The sequence below is a fragment of the Macaca thibetana genome, chromosome 9 (genome assembly GCF_024542745.1).
Source record: "Macaca thibetana thibetana isolate TM-01 chromosome 9, ASM2454274v1, whole genome shotgun sequence".
Lineage (NCBI taxonomy): Eukaryota > Metazoa > Chordata > Mammalia > Primates > Cercopithecidae > Macaca > Macaca thibetana.
This window is the reverse complement of record NC_065586.1, coordinates 61,259,129-61,278,790: the sequence shown is the minus strand read 5'-3', so window position 1 is coordinate 61,278,790 and position 19,662 is coordinate 61,259,129. Positions and strand designations below refer to the sequence as shown.

Here is a 19,662-nt window from a genome sequence, read left to right as displayed (position 1 = left end):
TCCAAGAAGAATTAGAGGTAAGACTCAGTGAAATTAGGACATTTAAAGCAGCTACATATACAGGGGAACTTTATTTTTTTTTATACTTATTCATATTTTATTTTGGTTTTTTTTTCTGGTCTTTTTTTTATTATTATACTTTAAGTTCTGGGGTACAGAACATGCAGGTTTGTTACATAGGTATATCCATATCATGGTGGATTGCTGCACCCATTATCTACATTACGTATTTCTCCTAATGCTATCCCTCCCCTAGCCCCCATCCCCCGACAGGCCCGGGTGTATGATGTTCTACAGGCGAACTTTAAAAAAAAAAAAAAAAAAAAAAAAAAGCATATGCTATGAACTAGGCATGGCAGCCCACGCCTGTAGTCCCAGCCACTCAGGAGGCTGAGTTGGGAGGATCACTTGAGCCCAGGAGTTCAAGGCTACAGTGAGCCATGAATGCACCACTGCACTCCAGCCTAGATGACAGAGTGAGACCCTGTCTTTAAATATTTTGTTTAACAACAAAAAAAAAGGCACATGCACAGGCCCAAGGAAGACATATCCCCAAAAAAGGTTTGAGAAGACCCCGGGACAATCTGAGATAATTTTTTAAATGACCAAAATAATTAAGCACAATAGTAACTTATATAAATCCTTGAAAAAAGAAAAATTCATAAAACCATACCAATAATAAATAGATAAATTATGAAGTAAGGGGAGAAGGTAGGTCTCCTCCTTATAGTAGGGTGTAGAAAGCTAACTACTAAATGCAGAGAGACTGCTTTAGAGTTGGAAAATGATCATTTTGCAACCATCATGGTAAAAGATTGGATCAGGCAAGAATCATCAATGGATACAGAACCCAGGGAGACATGTTAATGAGGAACAGGATATTTGAACGATCTTTTGAAGTATCTCCCTGCAGATTGCTTATTAGTTGCAAGACAAAAATAAAATACAGTCATTACACTTAGGAGAAACTGAGTAGCACGTTGATTCAAATGTAACATCACCTATGTAATGCAGACACAGATTACATGCCCCTAGATGTGACAGCCTGAGGACATAACATTACCTATACAGTACTCTGACTGAGAAAGTGTAACTTAAAGCTAAACAAGAGGAAATATAAGAAAAACACAAAATAAAGAATGCTCTTGGGGCCGGTGGCTCACACCTATAATCCCAGCACTTTGGGAGGCCAAGATGGGTGCATCACTTGAGCTCAGGAGTTCGAGACCAGCCTGGACAATATAGTGAAATCCCATCTCTATCAAAAATACAAAAGATTAGTTGGGAATGGTGGCACACGCCTGTAGTCCCAGCTACTCAAGAGACTAAGGTGGGAGGATCGGCTGAGGCAGGAGGATCGCCTGAGCCTGGGAGGTAGAAGTTTCAGTGAGCCAAGATAGTGCCACTGAACTCCAGCCTGGATGACAACATGAGACCCTGTCTAAAAAAAAAAAGAAAAGAAAAGAACGCTCTCCTGGCCGGGCGCGGTGGCTCACGCCTGTAATCCCAGCACTTCGTGAGGCCGAGGTGGGCAGATCACAAGGTCAAAAGACCGAGACCACCCTGGCCAATGTGGTGAAACCCCATCTCTACTAAAAATACAAAAATTAGCTGGACATGGTGACATGTGCCTGTAGTCCCAGCTACTTGGGAGGCTGAGGCAGGAGAATCACTTGAATCTGGGAGGCAGAGGTTGCAGTAAGCTGAGATCTCGCCATTGCACTCCAGCCTGGCGAAAGAACAAGACTCCATCTCAAAAAAAAAAAAAACAATGCTCTCTTTACCTGTCATCCCAGAACTTTGGGAGGCTGAAACAGTTGGATTGCTTGAGCCCAGAAGTTTGAGACCAGCCTGGGCAACACAGCAAAACCCCATCTCTACAAAAATTACAAAAATTAGCTGGGCATGGTGGTACACACTTATAGTATCAGCTACTTGGGAGGCTGAGGCAGAAAGATTGAGTCCAGGAGGTGGAGGTTGCAGTTAGCCAAGACTGCACCACTGCACTCCAGCCTGGGTATCTGAGTGAGACCATGTCTCAAAAAAAAAAAGTTTTTTAATAAAAAATAAAATAAACAATAAATGCCAGAAGACAGTGGAATTATATGTTCACAGCCCTAGAAGAATAAACTACTTAGAATTCTATAACTAGTAAAAATCTTCCAAAAAAGGTGAATTAAAAATTTTTCAAACAAATAAAAGCTGACAGAAATTATTTCCAGCAGACCTGAACTACAAGAAATCTTAGGCTGGGCATGGTGGCTCACACCTATAATCCCAGCACTCTAGGAGGCCAAGGAGGGCGGATCACCTGAGGTCAGGAGTTGGAGACCAGCCTGGCCAACATGGTGAAACCCCATTTCTACTAAAAATACAAAAATGAGCCAGGTGTGGTAGCATGCACCTGTAGTACCAGCTACCCAGGAGGAGGCTGAGACAGGGGAATCACCTGAACCCAGGAGGTGGAGGTTGCAGTGAGCCAAGCCTGCACCACTGCACTCCAGCCTGGGTAACAGAGCGAGACTCAGTCTCAAAAAAATAAATAAATAAATAAACCCTCAATCCAAAAAAAGGGGGGGGGTACAAAGAAGAGTCAAACAGAAACAAACAACAAAAGAACAAAGAAGACCAAAAATATAAATAAAGAAGAGACAAAGAGAAACAAAGACTAAGATGGTAGATTTAATCCACCCATAGCTAAAATTACATTAAATGTAAATGTTCTATCTACTCCAGTTAAAAGGTAGAGATGTCAGACTGCAATTTGAAAATAAGAAACAATACCTAACTATATGCTGTCTAAAAAGAAACCTGTTTTGAATATAAAGACACAAATATGTTAAAAGTAAAAGGAAATAAATACATATATAGTACAAACATTAATCAAAACAAAGTTAGAGGCCGGGCACAGTGGCTCATACCTGTAATCTCAGCACTTTGGGAGGCCAAGGCGGGCAGATCATGAGGTCAGGAGATCGAGACCATCCTGGCTAACACAGTGAAAACCCATCTCTACTAAAAATAATAAAAAAAATTAGCCGGGCGTGGTGGTGGGTGCCTATAGTCCCAGCTACTCAGGAGGCTGAGGCAGAAGAATGGTGTGAACCTGGGAGGCAGAGCTTGCAGTGAGCCGAGATCGCGCCACTGCACTCAGCCTGGGCAACAGAGTGAGACTTCGTCTCAAAAAAAAAAAAAAAGAAAGAAAAGAAAGTTGGAATGGCTATATTAACATCAAAAAAGTAGACCAGAACAAGGAATATTATCAGGAATAGAAAACATTTTATAATTATAAAAGGATCTTATTAAGAAAGTGTGGAAAAAACTGATAGAAATGAAAAGAGAAATAGATGAATCCACAGTTATAGGTGGAGATTTCAACACTCATCTCTCAATAATTAAAAGAACAAGTAGATAGAAAATCAGTATTGATAGAGAGCTTGCAGTGAGCCAAGATCACTGCACTTCAGCCTGGGCGACAGAGCAAGACTCTGCCTCAAAAAAAAAAGAAAAAATTATAACACAATAGTAAGAAACAAAAAAAAAGTTAAATAAACAATATCATGCACTTTTTTAAAAAAGGTTAAAATGGTAAACTTTATGTTATGTATATTTCACCATAAAGAGAAAAAGCTAAAATACCATTAACAACAACAAAAATGGACAAAATATTTGAACAGGTACTTCACAAAGGCAGATATACAAATAGGCAATGAGCACATGAAAAGATGCTTCGCAGCATCAGCCATGTATATAAAAACCACAATGAGCTACCATGATGAGATGCCCACTAGACAGGGTTAAATTAAAAAAAGATAGACACTACTAAGTGTTGGTAAGAATGTGGAGCAACCTAAACTCTCATACATTATTTGTAGCAGTATAAAAGAGGCACAACCACCTTGGGAAAAGATCTGACAGTTTCCTATAAAACTAAACATACACATGATCCAACAATTACACTACTGAGTATTTACCCAAGAGGTATAAAAACATATACTGAACACAAAGATTTCCGCACAAATTTATAATGGCCAAAGACTAGAAACCATCCAAACATCTATCAGGGTTGAACAGATAAAGAAATCTCCAGCTATAAACCACCCAAACATCTATCAGGGTTGAATGAATAAAGTGGTACATTCATGCAAAGAAATACCACTCAACAATAAAAAGCAGCAAACTCCCATAACACACAACATGAATGACTCCCAAAAATATTAATGTTGAACCAAAAACAAAGTCACACAAAAGACTACATATCATATAATTCCATTCATATAAAGTTCTAGAAAAGGGAAACCTAATAGCAACACAAAATAGATTAGTGGTTGCCTGGAATCAATGGTAGGAGGTGAGAGAGGAGGGAGAGGGCATCAACTGCAGAGGAAAGAAATATTTGAGGGTGATACAAACATTCAGTATCTTGTTTGTGATGGTTGTTACACTGGTGTATACCTTTATCAAAACTCATCAAGTCATATTCTTAAAACGAGTGCATTATAATGTTGTATATAAAGTATAACTCATTAAAACTGACTTTTAAAACAGAATGGAAAAAACTATGAAAAAATTTAAAGTTTGCATTCCCTTAACCCATGTCATTCTACCTCTTAGAATTTATCCCAAAGAAACCAGGAGTCAAAGACAAAAAGATGCATGTACAGATGTTCACTGCAGTGTTATTTAATAAAAATAATTTCCTCCAATGTTCCATCAATAGAGGATTGATTAAATAAACTAAGGTACATTCACAGAATACTTCACAGCAATTAAAAATGGGAGTTAGCTTCTATGTATGGACCTGAAATATAAGTATTAATTTAAAAAGTAATATAATATAAAAGAATATAATTTTTTTTTTTTTTTTGTAGAGACATGGTCTTACTACATTGCCCAGGCTGAACTCCTGGGCTCAAGCTCTCCTCCTGCCTCAGCCTCCTGAGTAGCTGGGGTGCCCACCACTGCACCTGGAGAATAAACATATATTACAAATATACATGTATATTCAAAAAATTTATGAACCAAGAGATTTTGTACCAAGAGATGCTATCTTTTTCTTATGCTATTAAGCAAGGGAATGTTGAGATCATCCCTACTTTAAAGATGAGGAAACTCTCAGAGATGTCAAATGAGTTTCAGAGGAGCCAAAAGAACTGAAAACCCCACAGTCTCTCAGAAAACAACTGCTATCTCTGTGAACAGGTATTTGCTCTTCAAACCTTGTAGAAGAGAACTCACATAAATTGAGTCATAAATGCAGAGTACTATTGGAAAGTGCTTACAGGCTTTCATAGCCATCTTCGTGTCATTCTAACATCAGAATGAAACTTACTAAAAATCTCTTCCATATAATCTAGATAATGGTCCTTTACTGATTTCCTCTTTAATGCTGTGCTTATTTCCAGCTGTTATCAGGGCCTGATTTGAAGACAGAAAAGAGATTATGTTAATATGCAGTCTCCCTGAAAGCAGGAAGGAAGTCCTTTGGACTGATTAAGGCCAGCATGATGTTCACAGCAAACAAGCTCATTCTGGCCAAATTAAAGCAGTAATTCCAATGTTTGTTCCCTGTCAGCCATATCAGCAGCCAAAAAAGAAATCCAAGAAAGCAGATGTGCATGCACGTACCCAGAAAAAAAAAAAAAAAAGACTAACTTATTACACATCTGCTTGTCTCATACCTGGTATTTGTATCATTACAAAGAATATATCAATGACTGAGCTTCAACTAGTTCGCATTTACCAGTTAAATAATTTCAAAACTTACCAGCCCTCACTCCCCAAAACAGTACTGGACTATACTGAAACCTCAGCGTTTCTGATCTCCTACCCCACTCTCCATTCCCACTGAGAATGAAGCCATCTTGTTACGAAATGTTAAAGGGAAAAATGATTTTCTGATGGCTCACTGATATTAACATTCACATATATGTATTTTCCTTATAGATATGGCCTTATTTAAGCACATAAATGCAAAGTTAGTCATTAAAACTGGTTTTACAAATACAAAAATCAACCAGGTGTGAATGATTAAACTTATTGACACTGACTTTTTACAGTTACAGGTGGTGGCCATCTGTAGTCCCAGCTACTGGAGAGGCTGAGGCAGGAGAATTGCTTGAACCCAGGAGGCAGAGCTTACAGTGAGCCGAGATTACACCACTGCACTTCAGCCTGGGCGACAGAGCGAGAGTCTGTCTCAAAAAAAAAAAGAAAAAAATTGGTTTTACAATTCTACACTAAGCTCAGGCCATCTCTTGTATTTGCCCAATCTGAATCTATTCACCTTCATAGGCCTCTTCACAAATAAGCAATTTTACTAATTCTCATCCCCTACCCCACAAAAGCACTTGGTTTCTAACACTTCTCTTTTTTTTTGAGACAGTCTCACTCTGTCACTTAGGCTGGAGTGCAGTGGCATGATCTCGGCTCCCTGCAGCCTCTACCTTCTGGGTTCAAGCGATTCTCCTGCCTCAGCCTCCCAAGTAGCTGGGATTACAGGTGCATACCACCACGCCCAGCTAATTTTTGTATTTTTAGTAGAGACGGGGTTTCACCATGTTGGCCAGGCTGGTCTTGAACTCCTGACCTCAAGTGATCCACCCGCCTCGGCCTCCCAAAGTGCTGGAATTACAGGCATAAGCCACCGTGCCCGACCTGGTTTTTAATACTTCTAACACTGCATGTCCATGTCTCACTGTATTCTAACACCTAAGACTACCATTAGCAATATGGACCTGATAGAAAAAAGGAAAGGAAAAGGAGAAAGGGAAAGGGAAAGGGGAAGTAAGGAAGAAAAGAAAGAAAAAAGAATATTGTAAAAGTTTTCACCCAAAACATTTTCACTTTGCCACAACTTTCAAAGCTACCCTTTATCTACTCTTTACCCTCCAAATAATACTAACAACTTTAACTGGCAGTAAAGTATAGCAGGAGTAGCAGTTGCCATTTATTAAACGCTTATTATGCATCAAGTACCATGCTGAGTTCTTTATGTCATCTCATACATTTATTTTGAGACAGGGTCTCACTCTGTCACCCAGGCTGGTGTGCAGTGGCACAATCATGGCTCACTACAGGCTTGACTTCCTGGGCTCAAGCATTCTCCCACCTCAGCCTCCTGAGTAGTTAAAACTACAGATATGTGCCACCACTCCGAGCTAATTTTTTATTTGCTATAGAGACAGAGGCTGCCTAAATGGCCCAGGGCAGTCTTGAACTCCTAGGCTCAAGCAATCCTCCAGCCTCGGCCTCCCAAAGTGCTGAGTTTAGAAGGCCGAAGCTACCTTGTCCAGCCAGTCATCTCATTTGATCCTTCCTACAACCCTCCCAAGTAGGCTATAAAGATTTGGAGAAGTTCATTTGTCCAAGTTCACACAGACTGAAGAACTCAAAATCAGAACTAAGTCCATCTGTCTCAAGAACCAAAGATATTGGTCAGGCAAGGTGGCTCATGCCTGTAATCCTAGCACTTTGGGAGGCCGAGGCAGGTGGATCACCTGAGGTCAGGAGTTTGAGACCAGCCTGACCAATATGGAGAAACTCTGTCTCTACTAAAATAAATACAAAATTAGCCAGGCGTGGTGGTGCATGCCTGTAATCCCAGCTAGTCAGGAGGCTGAGGCAGGAAAATCACTTGAACCCAGGAGGCAGAGGTTGTGGTAAGCCGAGATCGCACCACTGCATTCCAGCCTGGGCAACAAGAGCAAAACTCCATCTGAAAAAAAAAAAAAAGAACCAAAGATATTAACCATTGTTCTATTTTATTCCAAATGCTTTTATTTCTGTCTTCACTACAAGATTAAGAAAGTACAGCCTTTCCATCTGGCAGCAACCATCAGGGAAGCCAAGATGAGTGCATACAAGTATATCCAGGAGCTATGGAGAAAGAAGCAATCTGATGTCATGTGCTTTCTTCTGAGGGTCTGCTGCTGGCAGTACCGCCAGCTCTCTGCCCTCCACAGGGCTCCCCACCCGGCCTGATAAAAGTGCGCCAATTGGGCTACAAGACCAAGCAAGGTTACATTATATATAGGATTCGTGTTCGCTGTGGTGGCCGATAACACCTAGTTCCTAATGGTGCAACTTACAGCAAGCCTGTCCATCGTGGTGTTAACCAGCTAAAGTTTGCCTGAAGCCTTCAGTCTCTTGCAGAGGAATGAGCTGGATGCCACTGTGGGGCTCTGAGAGTCCTGAATTCTTACTGGATTGGTTAAGATTCCACATACAAATTTTTTGAGGTTATCCTCATTGATCCATTCCATAAAGCTATCAGAAGAAATCCTGACACCCAGTGGATCACCAAACCAGTCCACAAGCACAAGGAGATGCAGGCTGAAAGAGCCGTGGCCTTGGAAAGGGCCATAAGTTCCACCACACTATTGGTGGTTCTCGCTGGGCAGCCTGGAGAAGGCACAATACTTTCCAGCTCCACTGTTACCACTAATGTAAGTAAAGTTTGTAAAATTCATACCTAATAAACAATTTAGGATAGTCATGTCTGCTTACAAGTGTTATTTGTCTGTTAAAGCTAGTCTGCAGATTATTTCATGAATGCTTTGTCAAATTAAGAAAGTTAAAGTGCAGGCTGGGCGCGGTGGCTCACGCCTGTAATCCTGGCACTTTGGGAGGCCGAGGCAGGCGGATCATGAGGTCAAGAGATCCAGACCATCCTGGCCAACATGGTGAAACCCTGTCTCTATTTAAAATATAAAAATTAGCTGGGCGTGGTGGCAGGCACCTGTAGTCCCAGCTACTCAGGAGGCTGAGGCAGGAGAATCGCTTGAACCCGGGAGGCAGAGGTTACAGTGAGCCGAGATCACACTATTGCACTCCAGCCTGGGCGACAGAGCAAGACACCGTCTCGGGGGGGGAAAAAAAGTTAAAGTGCAATAATGTTTGAAGACAATAAGTGACGGTGTATCTTGTTTCTAATAAGAAACTTTTTTGTCTTTGCTTTATCTTATTAGGAAGTTCTGTGTCAGTGTATAAAACATACTGTGTGGTATAATAAGTTTAAAATAAATTCTTTAAAAGAAAAAAAAGCATAGCATGGACATATATACGCAAAAAAATGAACCTTGACCTAAATATTGCATCTTGTACAAAAAAATTAACTGAATCATAGATCTAAATATAAAAAACCAAAACTATAAACATTCTAAAGAAAACCTTCATATTTGAGGGTTAGGAAAAAAATTTTCTTTTTTCTGAGACAGAGTTTCACTCGTTGCCCAAGCTAGAGTGCATCTCAGCTCACTGCAACCTCCGCCTCCCAGGTTCAAGCAATTCTTGAGCCACCGCGCCCGGCCGAAAAGATTTTTTAGGCATAACATCAAGAGTACAATCCATACAAAAAAAAAATCAATAAACTAGTCTTTATCAAAATTTAAAACTTTTGCTCTACAAAAGACACAAATAAGAGAATGAAAAGACAAGCTACAGATTAGGAGAAAATATCTGCAAATCACATATACTCGAAAGGACTTGTATCAACAATATATATATAAACAACCCTAAAAACTCAATGATTAAGAAAACAATCCGGCTGGGCGTGGTAGTTCACGCCTGTAATCCCAGCACTTTGGGAGGCTGAGGCAGGTGGATCACGAGGTCAGGAGTTCAAGACCAGCCTGGCCAATACGGTGAAACCCTGTCTCTACTAAAGATACAAAAAATTAGCCGGGCATGGTGACACGTGCCTGTAATCCCAGCTACTCGGGAGGCTGTGCTGGGAGAATCGCCTGAACCCGGGAGGCAGAGGTTGCAGTGAGCCAAGATCGGGCCATAGAACTCCAGCCTGGGCAAAAGGGCGAGACTCCATCTCAAAAAAAAAAAAAAGAAAAGAAAAGGAAAGAAAAGAAAAGAAAAGAAAAAAACCCAATTGTTGTTGTTTGTTGAGACAGTCTCACTCTGTCACCCAGGCTGGAGTGCAGTGGCACCATCTTGGCTCACTGCAACCTCCATCTCCTGGGTTCAAGTGATTCTCGTGCCTCAGCCTCCTGAGTAGTTGGGATTACAGATGTACGCCACCGTGCCTGGCTAATTTTTGTATTTTTAGTAGAGATGGGATTTCGCCCTGTTGGCAAGGCTCGTCTCAAACTCCTGGCCTAAAGTGATCCACCCACCTCCATCTCCCAAAGTGCTGGGATTACAGGCATGGGACACTGCACCCCGCCAAACAACCCAATTGTAAGACAGGCAAAAGACATGAACAGACACCTCACCAAAGATAATAAAAGGATGGCAAAAAAGCACATGAACTAATTCAACACCATTAGCCATTAAAGAAATGTAAATTAAAACCACAATAAGATGTCACTATACAGCTATTAAAATAGCTAAAATAACAAATAGTGATAATATCAAATGCTAGTGAGGATGGAGAACAACTGGAATTCTCATAAACTGCTGTTGGGAATGCAAAACAGTACATGCATTCTGAAAAATGGTTTGGCAGTGTTTCGTAAAGTTAAATAAACACCTAGCATACATCACAGCAACCCAATTCCTGGGTATTTTACTGTAAAGAAATGAAAACTTATGTTCACACAAAAACCCGTACACAAATGTTTACAGCAGTTCTAATCATAATTGCCAAAAACTGCAAAAACCCAAGTGTCCTCCAATGAGTGAATGGATAAGCAAACTTTAGCACACCCATAAAGTAAAATATTACCCAGAAATAGTAAATGAACAAACTCCTGAGATACACACAACTTGGATGAATCTCAAAAGCACTATGCTGAGTGAAAGAAGCCAGTTACCCACTATATGAATCCATCTATATGACACTCTCAAAAAGATAAAACTACAAATAATAAACAAAACACACATAAACACAAACACACACATACACACGACAAAACTACAGTGAAGAAGAGATTAGTGATTGCCGGGGTTGTGGGTGAGAAAGAGGTGACTATAAAGGGAGAGTATGAGGGAGTTTTGGGGGTGGAATTGTTCTGTATCCTAATTGTGGTGGTAGTTACAGAAATCTAAACATGTTTTAGAATTCATAGACATGGGCCGGGCGCGGTGGCTCAAGCCTGTAATCCCAGCACTTTGGGAGGCCGAGACGGGTGGATCACGAGGTCAGGAGATCAAGACCATCCTGGCTAACACGGTGAAACCCCGTCTCTACTAAAAAATACAAAAAACTAGCTGAGCGAGGTGGCGGGCGTCTGTAGTCCCAGCTACTCGGGAGGCTAAGGCAGGAGAATGGCGTAAACCCAGGAGGCGGAGCTTGCAGTGAGCTGAGATCCGGCCACTGCACTCCATCCAGCCTGGGCGACAGCGCGAGACTCTGTCTCAAAAAATAAAAAAAAATTTAAAAATTTAAAAATAAAAAGAAAAAAGAATTCATAGACATGTATACCCCAAAAAAGTCCATTTTAATTATAATAACTTTGGAGATAAAATTGAAAAAATTTAATTCTTCAGAGGATAACTGGTAAAATAGGTGTTTAAAAAGTTAGTCTTATCTCTTACTGTATATCAAAACATATTCTAAATGAACTAAAAAGCTAAATGTAAATTATGAAATAATACTGATCTTTTTTTTTTTTTTTGAGACGGAGTCTCATACTGTCACCCAGGCTGGAGTGCAGTGGGATGATCTCTGCTCACTGCAAGCTCTGCCTCCCGGGTTCAGGTCATTCTCCTGCCTCAGCCTCCCAAGTAGCTGGAACCACAGGCACCCACCACCATGCCCAGCTGATTTTTCTTTATTTTTTTTTTTAGTAGAGACGGGGTTTCACCATGTTAGCCAGGATGGTCTTGATTTAGAGACGGGGTTTCAACATGTTGGCCAGGATGGTTTCTATCTCCTGACCTCGTGATCCTCCCACCTCGGCCTCCCAAAGTGCTGGGATTACAGGCGTAAGCCACTGCGCCCAGCCTGATCTTCTTAATATATATGATGCTCCTACAAATAAATTTTTAAAAAGAACACTCCCAGAGAAAAATGGGTCAAGACATGAATAAACAGAGTTAAGTAAAGGAAAACGCTTTATCTCACAAATAATTGAATAAACAGTAAAGCAATGAGACAGTATTTTTTGTCAACTGAAATACCAAAAAAAAAAAAAAAACAAAACTTTAAAAGAATGATAACATCCAGTATTGACAAAAGTGGGAAAGGAAACCTAAAGAAAACTCTAGTTTGGAGCATAAAGTGCTATAAGATTTCCTGAAGGTAATCTGGATGTCTATACATTATCGAAAAATTCATACACATACACATAAACTGTTTTTTCACTTCCAGGAATTTAAGTAAAATAACCCACTAATGCAGAAAAATGTATTCAGCATACACATAACAAAATACAAATTTAAAAAGTTAAATAATTATATATCCATATAATAGAACAGTAAGTAGCCATTACAAAACCAAGTCACCCAAACAGTTAATGAAATCAGATTTTTTGTGTGTGTTTTTTGTTTGTTTTTTGTTTTTGAGATGAGTTTCATTCTTGTTGCCCAGGCTGGAGGGCAATGGCGCTATCTCGGCTCACTGCAACCTCTGCCTCCCTGGTTCAAGTGATTCTCCTGCCTCAGCCTGCTGAGTAGCTAGGATATGAGTCACCATGCCCAGTCTAAATTTTATTTTTAAAATGTATGTGAGTGGGCCAGGCATAGTGGCTCACGCCTGTAATCCCAGCACTTTGGGAGGCCAAGGAGGGCAGATCACCTGAAGTCAGGAGTTCGAGACCAGCCTGACCAACGTGAAGAAACCCCATCTCTACTAAAAATACAAAATTAGCCAGGCTTGGTGGCGCATGCCTATAATACCAGCTACTCAGGAGGCTGAGGCAGGAGAATTCCTTGAACCTGGGAGCCAGAGGCTGCGGTGAGCTGAGATGAGTCATTGCACTCCAGCCTGGGAAACAAGAATGAAACACTGCCTCCAAAAAAAAAAAAAAAAAAAGTATGTGAGTGTACAGACACATTGATACACACACACATATAGTAATGATGTCACAGCATCTCTCAGTAGTGGAATTATGGATGATTTTTTATTAATCTTTTCTGTATTTTCTAAATTTTCCATAATAAACATATATTGCTTTCATACATTTTTTTGAATCAATATACATTTTTTAAAATCAACTAACTGATATCCAAAATGAGTTTAAAACTTGTTTTCTAATCTGGATTATCTGCTATTATCCTGGTCACAAGCATTTCACTGTTATCTAAGTATGGCAATTCTATATGCAAATTTGTCTTTTAGTTACTAATCTCAAATGAGCCATGACTGCCCAAAGGCAGAAGATCTACAGATAATGGCATCTCATTAACATTACCACCCAAAAGATGCAGAATAGTGTGTCTATTAGGATGAGCATTCTGTGTCTTAAATTTTTTTTTTTTTTTTTTTTTTTTTTTTTTTTGAGATGCCATCTCACTCTGTCTCCCAGGCTAGAGTGCAGTGACACAATCTTGGCTCACTGCAACCTCCATCTCCCAGGTTCAAGCAATTCTCCTGCCTCAGCCTCCCAAGTAGCTGGGATTACAGGCACGCACCACCAGGCCCAGCTAATTTTTTTTGTATTTTTAGTAGAGACGGGGTTTCACCATGTAGGCCAGGTTGGTCTCGAACTCCTGACCTCAAGTGATCTGCCTACCTCAGCCTCCCAAAGTGCTGGGATTACAGATGTGAGCCACCGCACCCAGCCTGATATGTGCTAAAATTTTTTTTTTTTTTTTTTTTTTTAAGACGGAGTCTCGCTCTGTCGCCCAGGCTGGAGTGCGGTGCTGGATCTCAGCTCACTGCAAGCTCCGCCTCCCGGGTTTACGCCATTCTCCGGCCTCAGCCTCCCGAGTAGCTGGGACTACAGGTGCCCGCCACCTCGCCCGGCTAGTTTTTTGTATTATTTTTTAGTAGAGACGCGGTTTCACCGTGTTAGCCAGGATGGTCTTGATCTCCTGACCTTGTGATCCGCCCATCTCGGCCTCCCAAAGTGCTGGGATTGAGCCACCGCGCCCAGCCTGTGCTAAAATTTTTTAAAGACATTTCTGTAATATACAGAAACTTATGAGCTGATATGTCCATACACTTTTTTTTCAGTTCAATATTATACGAAGTCATAAGAAATAGTTATCTTTTTTGTTGGGGGAAGAAGTTTATAACTCCCTACTGTTTGATTTATGAACCATTTTTGTATTCTTTTTATATTTAACTTTTTTTTTTTAACCTTCTTGTTTTGTTTGTGCTTACCATGGAGCACTTCGCCAGTACTTCCTCCTGGAATCTCAGGAATCCTTCCTGAACCTCAACTTCATTGAGGAAAAAGGCAAGGAAGTGAGTGAAGGGCTGCTTTCTTCTAAAAGTGTCCAAAAGAACATCAATCCGTGTTCGGGCTGAAATTACACCATTTCGATGCTGGCCAGTGATTACTGTAAACAAAGAACAAAGGGTAAACATGCTCAAGGACCCCCAAATGCTTATAAAATATGGGACCTCTTGATACTGTCATTTCTGAGAAGCTAAAGCAGTTCTGAATGCATATATGAATCTAAACAGGGGACAATAACAAAGAAAACTGCTAATTAATTCAATGTAAGCAGAATGAGGCTTAAAAATAGAATACCCTTAAGACAGCATATAAAGTAGAAAAATGAATTCAAATACTACAAAGCAAACTCTTGCTGACAGGAATGTAAAATGGTGTAGTCACTGAAAAAGTTTGGTAATTCCTTAAAAAGTTGAACACAGCTGGGTGCGGTGGCTCACGCCTGTAATCCCAGCACTTTGGGAGGCTGAGGTGGGCAGATCACTTGAGGTCAGGAGTTCAAGACCAGCCTGGCCAATAAGGCAAAACCTCGTCTCTACTAAAAATACAAAGATCAGCTGAGCATGGTGGCACATGTCTGTAATCCCAGCTACTTGGGAGGCTGAGGAACAAGAATGGCTTGAACCGGCGAGGTGGAGGTTGCAGTGAAATGAGATCGAACCCCTGCACTCCAGCATGGGCAACAGAGCTAGATTGTATCAAAAAAAAAAAAAGTTGAACATAGACTTACCATATAATCCAGAAATTCTACCCTTAGGGATACCCAAAATAAGTAAAAACAGAGAAAGAAAAAGGAAAGAAAAAGGAAAGGAAAGGAGGAAGGAAAAGAAAGGAAAGAAAAGGAAGGAAGGGAAGGAAGGGAAGGAAGGAAAGAAAGAAAAGAGAGAAAGAAGGCAAGGCATGCTCACGCCTGTAATCTCAGCACTTTGGGGCAAAGGCCAGAGCAGGAGGATTGCCTGAGGCCAGGAGTTCCAGACAGCCTAGGCAATTTACTGAAACTCTGTCACTACAACAACAACAACAAAAAAAGCTTCTGATGTTCCATTGCCTGAGATTTCAAAACAGACAAGACCAGATCCTTGTCTAGAGGATTAAAACCTACTAGATCATTTCCTTCTCTGATTTCTCTAATTTAAGAGACACAAAAGAAATGGATAAATGACAGCAAATATCACACCACTGCAACTGCAGACTTGACTTCACATCACAACTCAATTTACTCTAACCAATAAATTTGGTTTTTCTATATACTTTACTTCTGCACAAAATCAATAAGCTAGTTTATTTATTTTATTTTATTTTCGAGACAGAGTCTTGCTCTGTCGCCCAGGCTGGAGTGCAGTAGCGCGATCTCGGCTTATTACAACCTCCGCCTCCCAGGTTCAAGCGATTCTCCTGCCTCAGCCTCCCAAGTAGCTGGGATTACAGGCATGCGCCACCACCGCCTGGCTAATTTTTATATTCTCAGTAGAGACAGGGTTTCATCATGTTGGCCATGCTGGTCTCGAAATCTTGACCTCGTGATCTGCCCGCCTCGGCCTCCTAAAATGCTAGGATTATAGGCATGAGCCACCAAACCCAACTTTGTATTTTTATTTTTATTTTTTGAGACGGAGTCTTGCTCTATCGCCCAGGTTGGAGTGCAGTGGCACGATACCGGCTCACTGCAACCTCCATCTCCCAGGTTCAAGTAATTCTCCTGCCTCAGCCTTCTGAGTGGCTGGGATTACAGGTGTGTGCCACCACGCCTGGCTAATTTTTTTTTTTGAGACAGTCTCACTCTGTCACCCAGGCTGGAGTACAGTAGCACAGTCTCAGCTCATTGCAACCTCCGCCTCCCAGGTTCAAGCGATTCTCCTGTCTCAGCCTCCTGAGTAGCTGGGATTACAGGTGCAAGCCACCATGCCTTGCTAATTTTTGTATTTTTAGTAGAGGCTGGGTTTCACCATGTTGGCCAGGATGGTCTCGATCTCCTGACCTCATGATCTGCCCACCTCGGCTTCCCAAAGTGCTGGGATTACAGGCGTGAGCCACCACGCCTGCCTAGTTTTTATTTTCTCTTCTTTGTTTTTTCTTTTTTTTTGAGACAGAGTCTCGCTCTGTCACCCAGTCTGGAGTGCATTGTGTGATCATGGCTCACAGCAGCCTCGACTTTCCCATATCAAAAGATCCTCCCACCTCAGCCTCCCAGGTAGCTGGGACTACAAGCACATGCCACCACACCCAGCCAATTTTTGTATTTTTTTGTAGAGATGGGGTTTTGCCATGTTGCCCACGCTGACCTTGAACACCTGGGCTCAAGTGATCCTCCCACCTAGGCCTCCCAAAGTTTTAGGATTACAGGCATGAGCCACCAAGCCCAGCCTGACACATTCGTTTTCCACACTGCAACATTTGTGCTTTCTAAGTTGAAATGGAATCTTTATAGCCTGTCTACCCTTTTCTGGATAAGTTCTGGAATGACTCTAGTATATTAAAATGGCTAGGGTCTCCAGATTTATACCACGTTATAATTTTACTGCAATAAAAAATATTATATAACTTACTACACAGATAGAAAAAACAGGGAACATATAACAAGTGTTAATAGCAATTATGTTTGGGGTTAATACTATAAGAGACTTCCATTTATAACTTATATATAATTTCTGCAAGCTTTCTCTTTTTTGAAAGCATGTACTAATTTTATAATGAGAAAAAATTAGGGCCGGGCGTGGTGGCTCATGCCTGTAACCCCAGCAACTCTGGGAGGCCAAAGCTGGCTGATCACTTGAGATTGGGAGTTCAAGACCAGCCTGACCAACATGGAGAAACCCCATCTCTACTAAAAATACAAAATTAGCCAGGCATGATGGCGCACGCCTGTAATCCCAACTACTTGGTAGGCTGAGGCAGGAGAATCACTTGAACCCAGGAGGCAGAGGTTGCAGTGAGCCAAGATTGTGCTGAGCCGAGATCGTGCCAATGCACTCCAGCCTGGGCAACAAGAGCGAAACTACGTCTCAAAAAATAAAAATAAAAATAAATAGATGAAGTAAGGTTTAATGCAATTATAAAATGACTTTGGTATTTGTAACTCGAACGTTACAACTTAAGGAAAATAAACTTTTGCACTTATAATTCTAATAAACTGAACATTTGCTTTAACAAAAGTCCTTCCAAATGATGTTAAAAGTTCTAATGCTCGAGTTTGCTAACATTACCAAGGAGCTAGAGAAAACTGTCACTGCACTGGTCAATATGGGAGCCCACATGCAGCTAGTTAATCAGAATTCAGTAAAAGTAAAAATTCAGTTCCTGTCACACTAGCAATATTCCAAATACTCAAAGTCACATGTGACCAGTACCTGACATATACAGCTCCTGTGCTAGACAGCATGGATATAGAACATCCTCACTATCACAGAAAGTTCTTTTGGACAGCACTGCTGTAAAGTCAATTGCTATTTATCTGCTGTCAAGGTGATTGTTTTTTTTTGTGTGTGTGTGTGTGTATGACAAGGTCTCGCTCTGTCACCCAGGCTGGAGTGTGGTGGCATGAACACAGCTCACTGCAGCCTCAACCTCCTGGGCTCAAGCGATCCTCCCACCTCAGTCTCCCAAAGTGCTGGCCTAACAGGTATATGCCACTGTCCCCAGTCAAGGTGATCATTCTTACGTAACATAAAATGAAAAAGAGTACTTATAATTTTTTCTGCAAAAACAATACAGTCTATTAACAATTATGGAAAATGAGGCTGAGTGCAGTGACTCATGTCTATAATCCCGGCACTTTGGGAGGCCAAGGAGGATCGTTCTGCCCAGGAGTTCAAGGCCAGCCTGGGCAACATAGTAAGACCCCATCTCTACAAAAAAATATTAAAAATTAGCTGGGCATGGTGGCAAGTGCCTGTAGTCCCAGCTACTTGGAAGGCTGAGGGAAAAGTATTGCTTGAGACAGGAGTTCAAGGCTACAGTGAGCTATGATGGAGCCAATGCACTCTAGCCTGGGCGACATGCTACACTTTGGGAGGCCAAGGCAGGCAGATCGCTTGAGTGCAGAAGTTCGAGACCAGCCTGAGCAACGTAGCAAAATCTTGTCTCTACAAAAAATACACAAAAATTAGCCAGGTGTGATGGCACGTGCTTGTAGTCCCAGCTGTGCAAGGCTGAGATGGGAGGATTGACTGAGTCCAGGAGGTAGAGGCTGCAGTGAGCTGTGATCATGCCACTACACTCCAGCCTGGGCAACAGAGACTCTGTCCCCCCAAAAAATAAAATAAAGGACTAAAAGGCTGGGCATGGTGGCTCATGCCTATAATTCCAGCACCTTGGGAGGCTGAGGCAGGCAGATCACTTGAGACCAAAAGTTCAAGATCAGCCTGGGCAACATGGTGAAACCCTGTCTCGATAAAAAATAAATAAAAATTTTTAAATGAATAAAGAAAAAGAAAATGGGTTAATGAATTATTGGAGGTTGCTGCACTCTTTGACTTTAAAAAAGTTCCATCAGCCGGACACGGTGCTCATACCTGTAATGCCAGCACTTCAGAAGGCCAAGGTGGGAGGATCACTTGAGGCCAGGAGTTCGAGACCAGCCTGGCCAACATGGCAAAACCCTGTCTCTACCAAAAAATACAAAAATTAGCTGGATTCAGTGGCACACGCCTGTAGTCCCAGCTACTCGGGAGGCTGAGGCAGGAGAATCGCTTGAACCTGGGGAGCAGAGGTTGCAGTGAGCTGAGATTGTACCTCAGCACTCCAGCCTGGGTAACAGAGTGAGACTGCCTCAAAAAAAAAAAAAAAAAAAATTCCATCCTTCCAGAATGAGTTTACAGTTTTGTCCTAACAATGCCCCTCACTCAAAGCCATTGTACAACAAAAGCCTATGCCCTTGGTTCACACCGAGGCTTGGTACAGACACTTTCTAACTTGATTTATACTGCTAAACTATTTTTCCTTATCAGAACAGTTATTTGAGTCAAGTTACATTATTTTAATCATTACTCTTATAATTTCCTTTCTGGTCTATAAAATCAAGGGTAAAAAACTGAGAACACAATGGAAAAGGCTGAACTCCATTTCATATTCACTGATCTCATTGATTTTTCTCTAATTCTAACTGGAAAAAATTCACAAGTCCATTTCAAAGTACCAAAGCATAAAAAGAAATCTCCTAATACACAGTGAAATCTGGAAGTTTTATTCCATCGATGTATGGTAAAGTGTAAAACTAAGGCCCAGGTACTCAATCAAGATAAGGTTATATAATTCTATATTTCCTCATTTGGGAGATTGGTACTGATAAAACATAAAAAAGCCCACAGCTGGCCGGGCATGGTGGCTCACACCTATAATCCCAACACTTTGGGAGGCCAAGAGGGGA

The 19,662-nt window shown here is 41.2% G+C and overlaps 2 protein-coding genes and 1 pseudogene across 3 annotated transcripts in view; 1 reads left to right on the top strand and 2 right to left on the bottom strand.

Moving 5' to 3' along the window:
* Nucleotides 1-19,662, bottom strand: part of ASCC1 (activating signal cointegrator 1 complex subunit 1) — an 885,589-nt gene that overhangs the window by 79,363 nt on the left and 786,564 nt on the right. For both annotated transcript variants that reach the window (XM_050803664.1, XM_050803663.1), the window contains one exon: nucleotides 14,222-14,400. In XM_050803664.1, the coding sequence (XP_050659621.1) occupies nucleotides 14,222-14,400 (179 nt within the window). The remainder of the gene's footprint in view (nucleotides 1-14,221; nucleotides 14,401-19,662) is intronic.
* PSAP (prosaposin) overlaps nucleotides 1-19,662 on the bottom strand; it is a 517,400-nt gene that overhangs the window by 357,460 nt on the left and 140,278 nt on the right. The gene's annotated exons all lie outside the window — the stretch shown is intronic.
* LOC126962968 (60S ribosomal protein L15-like) lies at nucleotides 7,791-8,446 on the top strand (annotated as a pseudogene).